This window comes from Lepisosteus platostomus, chromosome 12 (genome assembly GCF_059453375.1).
Source record: "Lepisosteus platostomus isolate fLepPlt1 chromosome 12, fLepPlt1.hap1, whole genome shotgun sequence".
NCBI lineage: Eukaryota > Metazoa > Chordata > Actinopteri > Semionotiformes > Lepisosteidae > Lepisosteus > Lepisosteus platostomus.
Genome location: NC_142622.1, coordinates 20024187 through 20039180, shown reverse-complemented (window position 1 = coordinate 20039180; position 14994 = coordinate 20024187). Strand labels below are relative to the sequence as shown.

Sequence of the window (14994 nt, the reverse complement as noted above, 5' to 3'; positions counted from 1 at the left end):
TGGTATGGGAAGCGGAGGATTTCTTAACACATAAGAATGGTTACAAACAAGAGGAGGCCATTTGGACCATGAGGCCCATTTGTAACTAGTAACTAATTGATCCAAGGACCTGTTTACAGTTTTTAATTGCACTGTAGTTTCTACTTGTTTCCACTGCTTCATAACTCACAGTGCATTGTGAAGAAAACAGCTATGTTGATCTCGTCGGTGCCTTTGACTTTGTATCTGGTTGCCCTTTAATCTTCATGCGCAAGACTAAAAAGGATCAGGTCCTTAAGGATACTTCCCTTGAGCCCAGAATGTATCTGGTTGCTCTTCTTTAGATTACAGCACAGCAATTTCTTAATCTTTTTTTATAATGTACACAATATTCTAAATGAGGCACAGTGATTGTCATGCTACTGCTGAATCCTAATAAGGATGCAAATCTAATTGATTATGGCAAACTGTTTACTGAAAATGGGTTATCATACTTGATGAAGCAGTTTCATGACCAATGAGTGGAGGGAAACTCTTGGGTATTGGGGGGACAATAAATATTACATGAGTTATTTTTATTTTATTTGAAAGTACTAAACAATTAGGACGGCAAAGCTATTGAGAAAAAAATGTTGGAGTCCATGCTAGTAACCCCTACTTATTTTTATACTTTTCAACATCTTCCAGAGAAAGTCATCACCACCAGCTCCATCAGTGGTTTCAGCTATCCTGATACAGTGGAAATTAATCAAATCCTGTTTTCTTTTGGGTTTCTTGTCTAATGCATTTGCTAAATAAAAACAGCTTGACTGCAGATTGGCCAGCCCAGAAGAGCATGTAGATTCTTCTAAGCTTAGGCAGACTGAAACAGAAAAGGTTGGACCTATCCAAAGAGAGATGAGGGAGACAGACCAAAACGCAAGCAGTGGTGAGAGTTGTGCAGGTGGTACGTTTCCTCAAACTGTTTTTTTTCCCAGGGCGATAAAGGAGAACAGGGTCAACGTGGATTTCCTGGAGTACAAGGCAGAGAGGTAAGGGCAAAGAATCCTAGGAAGCTGCTGAGACTGAAGGCAGCTCCTTTACTTTCCTGAGTAACCTAGCCGCAAGCTGCTCTCGAAATGGACAGGATCTCGGGCCTTCAGAGTGGCTCAACATGTTAAGGCGCTGTGCTGAGCAGATGTTGGGCTCTGTGATGCCGGTGTCAGGGGTGTCAGGGGTGTCAGGGGTCCGAGCATGGATTACATCAGTAGCTGACTGCGATTGAAATTCCTTCAAACAGAGGTGCAGAGCTCATTGGACTCCACCAGGGGTAGAGTCGGAATTGACTGCCAGTACACTCGGCAATCCCTGTAGATTACTGGGCACCTGCAGGCTTGTGATGTATATGAGAGATGTGTCTCTCTAATGAACCTCCAAATGTAGCTTGGGAAGTGTTAAGAGATGTATCTCCTCATTTCCCCCACAAATCTCCTAATTTCTCCCACACATAGTTGCAAAAATAGTAACTACTGTATGTGCTGAACCATGAACAAAGCTAGCAATTCTAGATTGACTGGGTATATACCAGAAACACCTGGAAAAAAATAATAAGCCCAGAAGATGTTTCAAAACTACACCTGACACTGTGATGCAGTCATCAAATGAACTGGAAAATTTTGAGCACTGAAGAGCTGAATAACTTTTTCTTATCTTTAACCTTTCTTATGAGTCAGAGTGACATCACTTCCTATACTGTTTTTAAATAATACTAAAACTTTTAATGTTTATGCGTTTTTGTGGAGCAAAGATCCTGTACTGTGTCTGTTTTTTCCAAAGGCTAAAATAAGATCATCTCCCATTTTATGCGTACGTCCTACATGATTTCAAGGTGCCTTTTCATAAATCTTTGGTGTAGTTCTTTTTTGTGGTTTCTACAATAGTTAAAAATTGATTAAATGGTAATAATGAGGTATAATCAGTATCTTTGTGTTCTACAGAGATCAAGGAACTGCACATCATTACATTTCTCTCCCCTGTGTGATTACTGATAATACTATAAATGTGGAGCATAGCCTCAAACACTGATAAAAATAAAAGTTTAAAAGACTTACTAAAAACTGTCTGGAAGGTCTGGGACTTTCACAGTGAATTTTGAAGAAGAGGTTGTGTAGAGTGTTCTTTCAGGGTTAAAACAGCCAGGGAGCCTAAATGGTGTTTGTGAATTGATGGTGATGACAGAGCAGCGACAAGAACTTGGAGCACAACAAGAAGGACTGGCTACAAAACCCATGAAATCTGATCTTGTAGTGTATAAACACAGCTTGTGAATTGGAATGAAGCTATGTACAGTTCACAAGGCACCCACAATGCTGTAGCAGCCAACAACCTAGTGTAAAATCCTGGGTTTGGTTTAGGGTTTTAGGCATTCATGTGAAGGAAAACAGAGCTTTCACTGGCCGATTATCAAACTTTATTGATAAAAAAACAACAAATCTAGCAGACCAAGAAAGAAGAAAAAAAATAATGGACACAGCGCGAGCCTGCATTCTCTCCTCAACCACCCTTTTCCTTGGATCAGAGATTAAAAAAAACTTCACTCACACCAGAAAAATTACCACACACAAAACACTGAACATGTTAACCCAAATATGTCTCACACTAGCAATTCAAAAATGATTTTATGAATAGGCATGATTTCTGGACTTCTGTTTGAAAGTTAAAGCAAACCAAAGCTGCTGACAAATTGGTAACATGTTAGATCTCCAGCAGGTTTCTCCAAGTTGCCCTGGATTTTGATTCTGCCATCCCTACAAGCCTGTTAATAGTTAGTTAATCTGGCACAGACCATTGCTATCTTGTTTGGAGAAATGCTAAGTGCCCAGCATGTTGGCCCTTCTGGTTTATTGTTTGGTTTGGAAAGCTCAGGTACCAACTGGCTTCCACCTTGCGCCCAGTGCTTTCTGGGATAGGCTCTGGGCCACTATGACCCTGAATTGGATAAGCAGTTATTAAAAGTGTTGTGATTTGAGTTTCCCAGTCTCTGGATCAGATTTGGATCGGAATAAGATTTGGGACCAGTGCAACTGTGCAAGATGAATGTCTTTATCATGGGCACTGGCTGCGCTGATAAGTCAGATGCATAAATTATCTTCAAACTATCCCTGCCAAAATGTGCAATGAGCACCTTAGATTTATACAGTTAAGTCTTGGTGTGTCTTACCATCTTTTGAATAAATCTTTAAAAAAATTGAATTGCCAGTTATTTGTTTTTATCCATACACTTTGGGTTTTGCTATAGTTTTAAGATTCACATTCCTAAGCTCTTGGGGAGAATGAGGATGTGCAGATTCTTGCCTGTCAGGGCCACACTTGCAGGATTACAAGGGAGCTGGCTCCAATGGAAGGAATGGTGCTACTCTCACCACCACAGGCTTGCAGGTGCCCAGTGGGTACCAGGAGTCACCGTGACATCATGTATTGAAAGCACATGGCCAGATCATGTCTGCCCGACACCTGGCAGCATTCATCCAGCTAGTCTGCTAAAGATATGGCCCACACTAGAACTTGTGACTTCTGACCTACAGTATAAGGCTCAGCTCGTTCTTTAGGCCAGTGGCTTTACTGGTTGAGCCACCCAGGAACTGACACATTGGCCCTCGGTATTCTGGTACTGTATGTTTAGCAACACAAACATAAACTATGCAAAAAGAATTTGTAAAAGTACTTAAATGACATTATTCTACCTTATTTGCAACGTACTGTGAAAAATTTCAGTGATGGGCTTAGTTACTGATTACCAACAAATCTGGTTCCTTTGGATACTGAACGTTTTATGGAAAGTGAGATGAAACAAGCTGCAGGTGATAGTTTAAGTTACAAATAGTTACAAATGACCAGTTAAAGAATATGTAACATTCTTGTCTGCAAGAATTAGATGTAACTGCAAGGGGCAAATACGATATTCCAATGGGATAATTTAAAATAACAGTGCCAACGTGTGTTTTTATATTTTATTGCCAGGGATACAAGGGCTTTAAAGGGGCACCAGGAAGAAGGGGAGACACTGGCCCAGAGGTGAGGTCATATCTTCTTCTTACAATGCTGAAGAACACAGATGCTCTGGTCTCGAAAGAAATGAGGTGGATTGCATGTATTACTGAGACTACACAGCTGGCTGTGGTCTAAAAAAAGAGGTGCTCTTTTCTTCTGCACAGCAACACTGTTTATCCCATGCACCCCAATGATAATAATAATAATAATAATAATAATACATCAACAGAGTGGATGAGTGTTATAATTATTTTTGTTGTTGTTGTTTTATATACTGTAGCACACTTGAGAGTAGATTCTCTTAGTGCTTCACGGTAAGAGAACACATTGAATGTCTATTAGACTAAAACAGTCTTGCTCAAAGCTGCAAGCTCCATCTGGTGAATCTCTTGCCCAAGTGTGCCAGAGATCAGCCATTTGCACTGGCGCTACGTGTGTGAATACAGAATTGGATCAGACATACTTCTCACTAACTATGGAGATCTTCTGTACCATGTAAAGCAGAAAAACAAAAGCCCTCTATTGCATTTAACTTGCCATGTGATGTAGGTAGTAAACTGTGACAATTTGATTGGGGATAGGAATAGCAGAACCATATAATGACGAAAACTGAACTGTACAATTAACACTGTGATAGAATATATAACTATACAGTTGTAAAAGCTGTAACCTGTGTTTCAAGAAGCATAACTTATGCAGCATTGACCATGGCATGTTGTTAAAGTGCGGCTGTGGGAGTGGGTGTAATTGGCTGCAATAATGGTTTACAGCACCTCACTTCTGCCATGGAAGTTTATTTTAGTCTATAAACAATTAGTTTGAGTAAATATGCTGGCTGTAGCTGATAGAATAAAAGCACAGAAGAGGCATGCAGCTGAGGCTAGTTCTCTCTCTTGGCAGGGTGACTCTGGTCCTCATGGGTCTGATGGTCCTTCTGGGTTTTCAGGAGCCATGGTGAGTGTGCCCTTCCTTGTCTGTGTCTCAGATATTCTCTCTTTGCCAACGTGGGCTGACTCTGCGGTTGTGTGATCTCTATGACAGGGGCTCCCAGGGTCTCCAGGGGACAGAGGCGACATGGGAGGGTCAGGCTCAAAGGTAGGTATTGTAGGTACTGGCACATGCTTTCTGGCTCCCCAACTTCACTTCTTAACAGTCACAAAGGAGAAAACTCCTCATCAAATACACTCCAGTGCTGCTTCCAGTATGGCTGGCAGAAGATTGAGTGAAAGAGACCGGCACCATTTCCACCAAGCACATTCTGGAATGTTCCTGGTACCTACTTGACATACAGTAAGACCGTGCCCATTAAGTGATCACTGAACAAAGAAAGAACAATAAAAAGGAGTCCCCCATCTTTGTCACTGATTTTTTTCCTGTGGTCAGTGAGAAAATGTTTTTCTCTTTTCTGTGGTCAGTGAGAGACTTTGGTATTAGGATTTTTTGCACTGGTTTTGCAGTTAAGAGTTTAGTCACTAAGGCCCTGTTGTGAGAGGCTGTGCTGCAGCAGTTGTTAATGTTGTTCACTTCAAATCACTCCCTACCCTCTGTAAGCCAGCACCTGCTTAATAAATGCTTACTATAACTAATTTTGTCACTAGAGCTGACATATTTTAAAAATACCTGCAGGCTTGGAGTGATGTCACTGAGAATCACATCGCTACTCCCGTCAAAGCTACCATTCCTGTTGGGCTCTGCTGGGCTTGCAGCATATCATGGGATGAGTGGCTCAGGTGGGAGTCAGAGGAGTTCTTCTGCCAACCCTCATGCTCACCTGCAGTACAGGAGTCAGTGCTGTGAGACAAGACACAAAATATCAATTGGTGATTCCAGATTGACTATGTCTATGTCTGTTATGATCATCGCATTTTATTATTGCAAGTTCCTACTGCAAATTAACATTTTCCCCAAGTAGGGTCAGTTTTTTTTACCTGCTGACCCATCTAGATGATGCCACTCCTATTTGTCTGGCACAGGGTCTGTTGGGTAACCAGGAGGATGATGTCAAACTTTCAATCTTATTTGTTATACCATGGACCCTGAACCCTTCGGCATCAGTCTCATAAGATTTATGAGACAGTTATTCAAAAAGCTCCTAACTACAAACATCTAAAATAAATTTAATTCTGCCACCTTAAGTTCCAAAATTCCAAAGAATATAAGCAGCTGAATTCAGAATGCATAACTGCTGGAGTTAGACCTTATAATGACTGTCCTCTCTGTCTCAGGGTGATATTGGACTGCCAGGGCCTATGGGAGAAGCAGGACCAAAGGGAATAACTGTGAGTACTGTAGAACTGTCATGAATGATACTTCTCTTCCTGTTGATGGTCCCTGGTGTGAATCAAACGAGTTTACACGTGATCTTAACATCTGATTTAAAAAATGAGGAAGTACAGAGAATTTGCAACACTGAATTTTCCTTGTTTTAACCATATTTGAGACATCGCTCTTTCAAACTGTGTTTAATACAATTGTCTCATGGCAATTGTGCTGTTTTACACTTTTTCACCTCAGGTGAACAGCCGTCATTAGCCAGTTTCACTATTGCTGTGTTATGAGTCTGTAAAACCCTAGTCTAGTTTCCATGAGTGTAGAAACTCTGACTGTTGAAGGGACTGCACTGTTTTCCATCACGTGACCTGCGTTTTACAGCAAGAGTCGTTAAATTATTGTAAGAGAGGCAAAATTGTGAAAACAAGCCTTTTGCCCTTAATGTGCACAGCCTACGTTATCACATACAGTACGTCAAAATGTGATAACAGTAAAGCATACGACAGTAAAATTAAAAATTACATTTTGATAAAACAACGTAAAAACAACACAAACTGTTAAAATACAGGCACTTTTAGACTAAAGTAGCTGTGCTCCATTTTTGTCAGTGACATTTTCTCAATTAGAGCTTGAGTAACTTAGAGTTACTGCTCACAACTGTTGTTAAAGCTTTGTCATGTACTGTACAATCACAGTCATCCCGTATGGCAATCAATGCTATCGACACACCTTCAGATATTCTCTTTGGGCAGGTTAGTCCATTGCAGAACATTTTTTTAATTAAGGAATGCTTGCCATGTCCTCCTTTTGCATATTTGCATAAATTCTGGCAAAGAAACATAATGTGGGACAGAGAGTAATCTAGGCAAATTATTTCTATGAAGGAATAATTTGTTCTTGTGCAGATGGGAACATTACAGAGAGAGTTTGTTCCCAGACAGAATTTTGTTCCCAGCCAGAGTAGAGGGACTCAGTCTGTTGTTCAATTCATTTCAGGGGGAGTCTGGTGAGCCAGGATCACCTGGGCCAGCAGGGACCAAGGGTGAAAAGGTAGATGAAATCACTTTTATGCGAGTCATTACATACAGCACCTCTGTCTTTTCCCCCAAGGCTTAAAAAGATCTGTTTTTTCTGGCTTTACCTAATGTAAGCTGGTGGGAGACAACTTGCTTTGTGGTAGAGGAGATGATTGTATCAAAGCCACAGCCCTCATATAGCAAATTAAAAGCCCAGCATTTGATGAAACTTTTATATGTCAATAACTATTCACTTGTCAGTGTGTCTGTTAAATGTGTTCTGATTAAGTTCTGATTAATTTGGTACTCCATCTAAAGAAGAGAAATTGTTTCGCTTTCCTACCACATTCATTCTCAGCTCAGTTCAATCACACCACCAATTATTGCCCAAAAAATGAAAAAAAGGTAAGTGTTCTTGAGGTCATTTTTTGTTATTTAATTATTTTACTGCTGAGAAACAAAGGGCCCAAATTGTTTTAAAACCTTAGCATGAATAACAGACTTGAACTGCCGGATGATATTCAAAAGCTAGTCTAGAGCTACAAACATTGTTCTTTAGTTTTCCACTGTGGATAAATAAGGATACACCATAGGTCAAGGGAAGTTTCTTCTTCTTAGAGTATAATAACATAAGAATGCAAAACAGGATTAGACAAAAGGTTGTAAACCGCTGGTGTATCCATTAATTCTTCTGAACTATTTCTAGTACAGTCTTATTTCTGCAGTAGTAAGGACATAATGGGGATTAATGAGGCTTTCATCCACAGGGATCCATTGGACAACCTGGAAAACAAGGACATATAGGACCTGTGGGAGAGAAGGTACGGACAGAAAACATTTTCTTCTGTAACACCAGGATGTTCACCTTCTTCTTAATCAGCTTCTCCAAAGTTTCCTAGGTCTGCTAAATTGTGCCCTTTTTTCCCCCCAACACATACAGGGTCAGATAGGAGCACCTGGATTTTCCGGAGACGTCGGAGAACAAGGATACATTGTAAGTGAGAGCAATTGTTTTAAAAAAGAAGCAATTGCCACATTATATTTTTTCATTTTTTTTTCTCCCAGTTTGAAATCACCAGCTGCCAGACAACAGCTGTGCAAACAGGACAGGACAATAAAGCCAGCTGTCCTGCTCCTTGCCTGGCCAGTTACAGTGGAGGATCTCTATGTCAACTCCTATCCATCTTCTTGTTTCAGTTTTGTATGAATCTACACATTCCAAGCACAATAAAGATCAGTACAATGAGCAGTACAGTTCAGTAAGTTTATCGGGTTTGCCAGCGCTTGCTGTAGATGCTATGAGATCAAACATTACAGAAACTAACATTAACAATGCACTTAGTCCATCCATTTCTGCATTACACAAATTACACTCTAGGTCCAGAATTGAACCCAGGGCTCCAGTGCTGTTGTCCACCAACAATGCCAACCACTGTGCCACGTTCTGCCCACTAAGTATATCTGGTTTGCAAACACATGCTGGAGGTACTACAATACATGCAGACAGCAAATATTATAGTGCACTTAATGTGTTCAGTACTTTATTTTTTTGTAATACAAATGTCTGAGGCAAAATTAGCATGTATATCGACAAGTGGTTTATAGTGAAAGAACTAACAATGAGACTCCAGTCTCAAACTGATATCGTCTGGAAACTATTTAAACCCACACAAGTGAATACGAAGCAGATGGTGCACATTTCATTTCCAGGTGGATGAGTTTTTAAAATGTTTTTGGTAACTGATGAGAGAGGTGTGCAACGGTAAATTGAATCTCAAGGTTTCTTTATAATGCCCTAATGAGCTTCCTGATACTTTCATAGGGATATCCTGGAATCCCAGGAGAGAGGGGACATTCTGGTGAAAAGGTATTCAACAAACACGTTTTTAAAACTCTTCTTATAAGTGATGGTGTTTTTTTGTTGTGTGCTGGTGAATCTCCCTTTTTGAATTTCTGATATGTCTTCAACCTGTAGTAAAGCATAAATGCTGTGGTACAGAAATCAAATTTCAAAATACATTTTGATCTAATCCCATTTTTGTTATGAATATTATTATTCTTGAAAATTATTATTCCCAGACCATTGCTGCAGATTAAGGATATCAGGTTAAGGTTAAGGATATCAGATTCATTAAGTCCTTCCTGATTTCTCTAGCATGTTGGTCTGGATTCATGTTCACAGCGAGCGAGTCTATAATGCCAATCAATACCAATCCTTAATAAAATGGATGCGCCCCGTTGTGGAAAAACATTCTGATTAGATGGCAGTTTTCGTATGGATAAAACAGTAAATACTCCTCCTACAGCTGTGGAGTGTCTTTGTTGAATGAAAGGTAAGACTGTGAGAGTATTTGACTCACATATGTGAAATCCTGAAGGCTATTCACAAAGTCCACCTGGTGGTTTATATTTAGGGAAGCAGAAAGTGATACTTTCACAGATGGTAGAAGGAGCATGGAAGAAACTGAACTGGTCAGTTGTTATGGTTGATTACCTGGAATTCTAGGAGAGACAGATTGACAAGATCCTTCAATCAATCTACTATTCCAAACTAAATAAGCTCCAGTCAGCTTGGTCTTGTTAGTATCCTCTTTTATGTTCTTATGTTTCTAATGGCTGTTTTCCATCTCACTTCCTGCACAGGGACAGAAGGGCATTGGGGGAATGCCTGGCAGCGATGGGGAGCCTGGAGAAGACGTAAGTGGCCTTTCAGATTGAACTGGAACAAAAGCAGGCATGTCATGCACTGTTTCCCAAAACAAGGCTCTTGACTTCTTTCTCTGTCTTTATAAAGGGTCCTCTGGGTGTCCCTGGATTAAGTGGTCTGCCAGGATCTTTTGGGAAAAAGGTAAGGAGGAAGGCAAAGGTTGGGAATTAAAGAGACCAGAAAGAGCCATCTTTTTCAGGATGATCCTATGGGAGAGAATTCTATGGGGTTAGAAATGTCAAAGCTGATATAAACAAAGACAGAGCTGACATTTCCTTTCTCAGAATAAATGTAAAATGCATTGGATTATCATAAGCAAGGCAGGTTGATTGGGGAATCCATACTTTCTGCACAGCTAGGAGGAGCAAAACTGTCTTAGGGAATGAAGTTACCCAGCTGTCAGAAATGACATTTGTTCTCTCTCTGCTTTGGATAGACAATTGTTTCCCTTGCGTGGACTGCAGGAGTTTAAGTATCACCCTGGCACTTGTAGAAATGACTACTATGCGAATTCTGTTTCTCAAAATGCTTTACAAGCTACAGCCTATAATGGACAAGTCACAAAGGATCTGTATAGTTTTACACCCTCTTTTAACCAGCTGGGGTTTGTACTCCTGCCTCTGGGTGCCAATGAAGTTCCGGCTGTGCTAAAGTGTGAACTCTACAAGTGCCATGACTCTATTCCTCAGCAAGCTTCTATGTACTGTATAAGTCACCAGCCAGTTGCACTGGTTGAGGAGTCAAGATTCTGTTTTCAAGGAATTTATTACACCCACAGACCTTGCTCTGTAATGGCGATAAGTGTCCCCGACTGTATCCTGCAAAATGTCAGTGCTGTCCTTAGCACTAATTCTCCATCTCAATTCTCTCCATCTTTCCTGAAGTAAAATACAAGATTGTTCTCTGTGGCTGGCTGTTCTTGTACTTGATAGGACACCATAATAAGAGAATATTCAAGTCTCTAAGTAATTGTATCCTTGAAGGAAACAATGTACAACTTAATCGCAATTATTGTCTTACTTAGTGTAGTTTCTTATTTTACTGAACAGATAAGTGCCCATTTAAAAAAAAAAGTTCAATTAACCTGGTTAAAGGAACTAGAAGAAACAATCACCTCTTTGAAATAAGAATCTAGGAAAGAGAGGTCCATTGTGCTCACCTAGTTCATTAGATGGCATTGGAGTACCTATATGCTCTGTAGAATTTTCGAGAATGTAGGAGGACTTTTTTCAATCCTGTAACAACTGGCTCTGCCTATAGAGTTTCATTTTACTCATTACAATGTTAGTGGGCAAGCTTAAAGAATACCATATTCTGAGCAAAGCTCAAATGAACTAAAAAAAGACCAAGGATATTGAGGTACAGTATGTTAGACATGTTGACATCTATCAGAATTGTACCGAGATCAATCATTTTAATGTAAGCAAAGCAGCATAGCCTGGATTTGAACAGAAGTGTTCCCTTTGCAAATCTGAGAAAGTTTCACAATCAAGATACTCCAGAATCAGAATGGAAGACTTTTGCTTGCTCTGAAATTGCAAAAGGAGAAAGCTCTGTGCTGTTCATGAAAGCAGAAAACTGTAAAGGATCAAAAGCTTTCAGCTCAGGACAGATCATCAGTATGAAAGATTATCGTGTGCTGCTCTGAAATCTCACCCCATGGGCTGCACTGAATGATCGAATCAATCTTAACAAATAACTCTAGTTTGAAAAACAATATTTTTTACAAACTTCTAAATAAAATTGATGGATGTAGAGGGCATCAGCACTTATGCCTTGTTACAGCTTAACAGATAAATACCAATACATCCAGTACAATGAAATAGGATCCACAGGAATAAACTTTGTGTGGCACATGTTGTGTGTCCTGTCCTTCAGGGTGAAAGAGGGGATCCTGGACGCAGGGGACCGCCAGGGAGACAGGGCGCCCAGGTGAGACACCTGCTGTTGAAACAGAACATAACATAGTCCTTCTGATGTCAGCTTTTATGTGTTTGCTGGTTTATCTGGCCTTTAAAGGTGTGAAAGGCTAATGTTATTAAACCATTATTAGTGTTTGCAATGTGTTTAAACAGAAAAAGGAGATGCATTATATTTACAATGTTAACAATCTTTGTGCTACATATACAGGTATGCAGAAAAAAATAATCAAGAGAGCGGTAAAGCAAAGAGACATATTTGTTCAAAACGGACACCCTTAGCATTGAAAAGAGATTTTTTGTAGCATTTTTGGAGCACAAAAAAGTTGCTGTTTAAACCGTGCCATCACCAATCCCAAATGCATCCCTCTCTGTCCTGGGATTCTTGGAGTCTTCCACCTAAAACTGTGGTGGCATTATTATCCACAATACCTTTTCATTGGTTTTTTAAAAAAAGAGCCCAGGTTTGTATTTGAATATATTCGTGCTTTTAAAAAACATTAATGAACTTGGTTATAAGAACTATATGAAACAGTCACTCCTTTGATTTGTCGCTTGATTTGGTGCCCCTACCTCACGCCCCTGTTTTAAACTCTTTAGTCCTTAAAAAGCTGCTGTCCAACAGCGGCAAACTGCATCGGACAGGTAAATCTTGGTTGCAGGAGCTACACATGGCTGTCTGCTGTGCCAGAGTGGGGTCTTGGACACAAGGCCAACTAGGTTTGGAGACCGTATGGAAAAGTGCCAGTAGCAGGGCCTTATTATGCCTCTGTATGAGTCCGTTCAGAACCATTATGGGGGCTCAATACCCTTTTCATTATGTGTTGAAACACTCCTGTACAAATGTTTTCCAATATTTTAAAATAACTGCAAAATATATGTTGAGAAATATTTAAAAATGTAGACATACACATTTACATCTCAATGTACTGTAAATATAAATTTAGGTCGTACTGACAAGTTTAACACATATACATAAGTGTAAAGTGAAACACACTTGTAAAGTGTCTAACCGAACTGTTTTCTTTGCAAAAGACACTGTATGCCACTTGTACTTTATATTCAGCTAACACCATTTCACTAGGGATACACCTTCCAGGATTTGAATATTTTGGCCACAGAACAAGGAGGCTTGAACCCCAGTCAGGCTGACTGAATCAAGGGGAAGCTGCAAGGTGGAGATAGGAGCATTCGAGTTCTGTTTATGTAGCTACTGTAGTTTGGTGGTGGTGGTGATTGGGTGCAGCTGTGTGAGACTGATGTGTCATTGTCATCCCTGCTGAACTTCAATTCATCACTCTAACTGAAGCTCTGCTGTGCTTATTCAATAATAATTTACAGTTTTAAGTGCTATTTTAAAATATTTAGACATTTTCTTGAATAAAAATCTCTGGTGTGATTTTCAAGACTTTGCATCAAGGAAAACTTGCTCTTGACACACTTTCTGTTTTTATAGTTATGTAACTTTTTTTTTCTGGGTTTCTAAAATGACAGGGCTAACTATGCTAACATTGTTACTGAGGAAACAAAGTTTTCTATTTTTTTGTCGTTTCTGTGCATGGCAAAACGAAAAATCTTACTTTGAATATTTTTTAATGTCTTTTCTGCTGGGTTCATTTTTACTGAGCTTTTAATGACTAAACTGAATCAGTTTGTTCTTAACTTGTCTTGAGTTCCTAATAAAGCCTGCTGGATTTGGGCTTTCACTGCATTAAACATTAATTAAATTAAAATATGAGTGAAATAATATTTATTCACAAATCCTTATTTGAAAACTAGTTTTGCAATACAATTTGAACACATTTGAGAACAACAAAATTTGAATCTGAATGTAATTTAAATTATAGTTTAAAAATGTAATTTGCAGTATATCCTGATCATAGTTAAGGGCCTATAAGTGTACTGTACTATTAAAAGTACAGTAAATTACTGAGAAACAAATGCATATAGACTACCATGCTTTACAAAAACACAGTAGTTGTATTCTGTGAGGGCAGAGGTTAGTGATACGTACTGTAAGTGGGTAGTTCTGTTATCTGCCCCTGTCATGTGTATGTCTGACTTTTATTGTCATTTCATTTAAAAGGTTTTTTTGTCTGTGACTTGGTAAAAGAGGAACTCTCTTTAGAGTTTCACACAGACCACGCTCTGGTATTTACAAAGGTTAACCCACAGAACTGTGTGGGAAGACTGGAATGTTTAAAGACGTACAGGACTTGAGAGTTTGTGAGTTGTGAAATGGCATGATTTGCCTCACATTGTAAAGAGGCTGAAACACATTATGTGGGAAAGATCACTTTTGTTGCTCTCCAAGGTTCTGAAAATCCACAGAAGGCAATTAAATTTTTTTTATGAATCCATAGCTCTTATGATGTGCCTGTGTGTTGTATTTTTACCTGTACTCTGTTAAAGGATATTAATTTTCTATATGTCCATATGACAAGATAGAGAAAGGTTTGACCAAAAAGAGCTTAAATGATTGTAGTTGTGAGACTGAAAATGAGAAATAAGACTGCCGGCTTGGAATGATATAATGTTTATGTCCATAGTGTCTCTTAACTGAGACATTCGACTGCAGCTGCCTTGTCTCACTCTCTCATTTCTTTTTTCTTTCTGTTCTTCTCATCGCGGTGCCTCGTCAATGTGCCGTGTGCATCAGGGAGCCCGAGGAGACTCCGGAGATCCAGGCACCCCAGGGAAGCCTGGACCCCAAGGTCTGAAAGGACAGCCCGTGAGTCATTCCACCCCTGGATGCCGCCAGATTTCCCTTTCTAAACCTTTGCCGCGGTTGCTGTTTTTCTTGCCCTTTGGCCCAACCCTTCTGATTTCTCTGGCGTGTCTTTCCACAGGGAGCTCAGGGAGAGACCGGTCCAGATGGGAACAAGGTGAGCTCACTCAGACATTGGGGTTTCTTTGCGTTAAAGAGTTCAGAGTGTTGTTCCAGCAGAGGTGGGTAGACAGGGACTCTGACCCTCCGTGTACCCACCAAACAGCAGCCTGCCAGCCCCTGACATCAGTGCTTCCTGGGTTCCTATGTCCAATCAATTTTCTTTGCTCCGTAATAAGACACTGC

General features: G+C 39.9%; 1 protein-coding gene across 1 annotated transcript in view; it reads left to right on the top strand.

Moving 5' to 3' along the window:
* Nucleotides 1-14994, top strand: part of LOC148651244 (uncharacterized) — a 38337-nt gene that overhangs the window by 17084 nt on the left and 6259 nt on the right. The window contains exons 10-23 of the mRNA XM_088601308.1: nt 957-1010; nt 3979-4032; nt 4909-4962; nt 5050-5103; nt 6234-6287; nt 7276-7329; nt 8063-8116; nt 8236-8289; nt 9118-9162; nt 9939-9992; nt 10090-10143; nt 11881-11934; nt 14581-14652; nt 14771-14806. Coding sequence (XP_088457434.1) covers nt 957-1010; nt 3979-4032; nt 4909-4962; nt 5050-5103; nt 6234-6287; nt 7276-7329; nt 8063-8116; nt 8236-8289; nt 9118-9162; nt 9939-9992; nt 10090-10143; nt 11881-11934; nt 14581-14652; nt 14771-14806 — 747 coding nt within the window. The remainder of the gene's footprint in view (nt 1-956; nt 1011-3978; nt 4033-4908; nt 4963-5049; nt 5104-6233; nt 6288-7275; nt 7330-8062; nt 8117-8235; nt 8290-9117; nt 9163-9938; nt 9993-10089; nt 10144-11880; nt 11935-14580; nt 14653-14770; nt 14807-14994) is intronic.